Raw genomic sequence first — 1,715 nt, 5'->3', positions numbered from 1 at the left:
AACGGGTTTGAGACGGTGGAGGAGGAGGAGCTCATGGCTAGGGTTAGGGTTCGGGGCGCGTGACGCGGCGCGGGTAGGGAGGTGGTGCGGCGCGGGCTGGAGTTGGTGCGGGGTGGGGAGGGGTGCGCGGCACGGGTGGTAGGGCGGGGTGGTGCGGGAGAGAGGGCGGGGTGATGCGGGAGGTGGTGCGATAGATACCATGTAGAAGGACAAGATGTGGGCTGTGCAATCGCGATATATTGATCGGTGCACCAGGCACGTATATATAATTATAGAGGTGGACCACAACCTCAACTATACAGAGGAAACAGGATGTGAGCCCTATACATAAACATATACGTACACAATATACTCAACATCTTCAACCAAACACAGGAATGACGAACCCGTGACATTTTTTACCTTCAACCGAACACAAGAATGAAACCAACCCATTTCTTCGGAACGAGACCACGACATACCATGCCTTTTGGTTCTCAAACCAAACACATCCCAAGGTATCGCAATACCCTGGCTCGACTGCTTGCTCGCTTTGGTGCGATCGACGTGTGTGGATTTGCAATCGCATTCCATCTGAAAATATTCTTCCCGAAGGAAACGACCTATACGGAGTACATGACCGGGCAGCACTCTAAAATCCTCTCCCTCTTGCTCCACGAGCTGCCACCGCACACCATCTCCGGGAAGGCGACCTCGGCCATCGCTTGCCGGACGGCCCCCTCCATGGCCCTCAGGCCCGCACCGACATCGCCGTCCTCCTTGCACAATACAAACAAATGGCTCGCCCGGCCTCCCAGAGAGGCCGTCTCTGTTCTCAGCACCCTCAGCCCGAGGCCACGGAACGCTCCGGCCAGACCAACGAAGAGTCCCGGCCGGTCGTCACAGCTGACGGTGGCACGAATATACGTGGTCTGGTTGTCGCCGGCGGCGGTGTAGCAATGGACGGTGATCTCGTTGGCCTCCGAAGGGATGGGCGCTGTTGCTTGCAATCGTGTGGTTTCAGTTGCTTTCCTCTTGAGTTCCTTCACTTGGTTCACCACACATGCTAACAAGGTGGCCTTGTCCATCTGCTCATACAAGAAGATAAATATCAGTATTATTTAGCAATGCTGTTACTGAATTTTCTAGTTTTTCAGGAAAATGGTGTTTCTTTTAAGAATGAAGTTGTTTCAGCAGCAAATTCAGTTACCCTGTCAACTTGGTTTCAGGGATTGGTTTCGTCCTCTGCCTAACTGTTTTTTCGAAACGGATCTCTGGCTAACTTTTCAGTATGAACAAAACAAGAAGTGGCCTGACCTGGTTAGCATCAGGGATCATTCTCCTCAGCGTGGCCAGGTGGGTATTGATCCTCTCCCGGCGCCGCCTCTCCGACTCGCTATGGACCTTCAGCGACCTCACCTCCGTCGCGCTCCTCCCCGACGACGACGACAGCTCCGGCGCGCTAGTGGGAGCCTGGCATGTTGCCATTGGTCTAGACCACCATTTTCTCCTCACCAATGCGAGAAGCAACAAGTCTCTACTCACTCAGTCGCAGTGGAACATACAAATGATGGATGGAACGAACAACGGACTGCTGCCTGAAACTGAGAAGAGCAACGAGTGTGGTGAACAAAGCGAGGGGATGGCTAAAGCCTAAAGGTAGTATACTAACTAGTGCAGCTGTGCAAGAAGAAGGAAAGGAGCTCGTCCCATTTCTAGCTAGGATGGATGGATAT

The 1,715-nt window shown here is 53.2% G+C and overlaps 1 protein-coding gene across 1 annotated transcript; it reads right to left on the bottom strand.

The window, feature by feature from the left end:
• Positions 1 to 240: 240 nt before the first annotated feature.
• LOC123166404 (transcription factor AIG1) lies at positions 241 to 1,715 on the bottom strand. Its single transcript, XM_044584204.1, has 2 exons — positions 1,297 to 1,715; positions 241 to 1,067 (listed from the first exon to the last, which is right to left on the bottom strand). The coding sequence occupies exons 1-2, from the start codon at positions 1,465 to 1,467 to the stop codon at positions 603 to 605; spliced, it is 636 nt and encodes a 211-aa protein (XP_044440139.1). The 5' UTR covers positions 1,468 to 1,715; the 3' UTR covers positions 241 to 602.

The sequence above is a fragment of the Triticum aestivum genome, chromosome 1D, assembly GCF_018294505.1.
Source record: "Triticum aestivum cultivar Chinese Spring chromosome 1D, IWGSC CS RefSeq v2.1, whole genome shotgun sequence".
Classification (NCBI taxonomy): domain Eukaryota; kingdom Viridiplantae; phylum Streptophyta; class Magnoliopsida; order Poales; family Poaceae; genus Triticum; species Triticum aestivum.
Note: the sequence above shows the minus strand (reverse complement) of the source record. Positions and strands in the feature narration are given on the sequence as shown.

Coding starts and splice junctions, on each gene's coding strand:
- LOC123166404 (XM_044584204.1), bottom strand. CDS start 1,467: ATGGCAACATGCCAGGCTCCCACTAGCGCGCCGGAGCTGTCGTCGTCG. Junction 1,068..1,296: donor TGATCCCTGATGCTAACCAG/GTCAGGCCACTT, acceptor TTGTATGAGCAG/ATGGACAAGGCCACCTTGTT.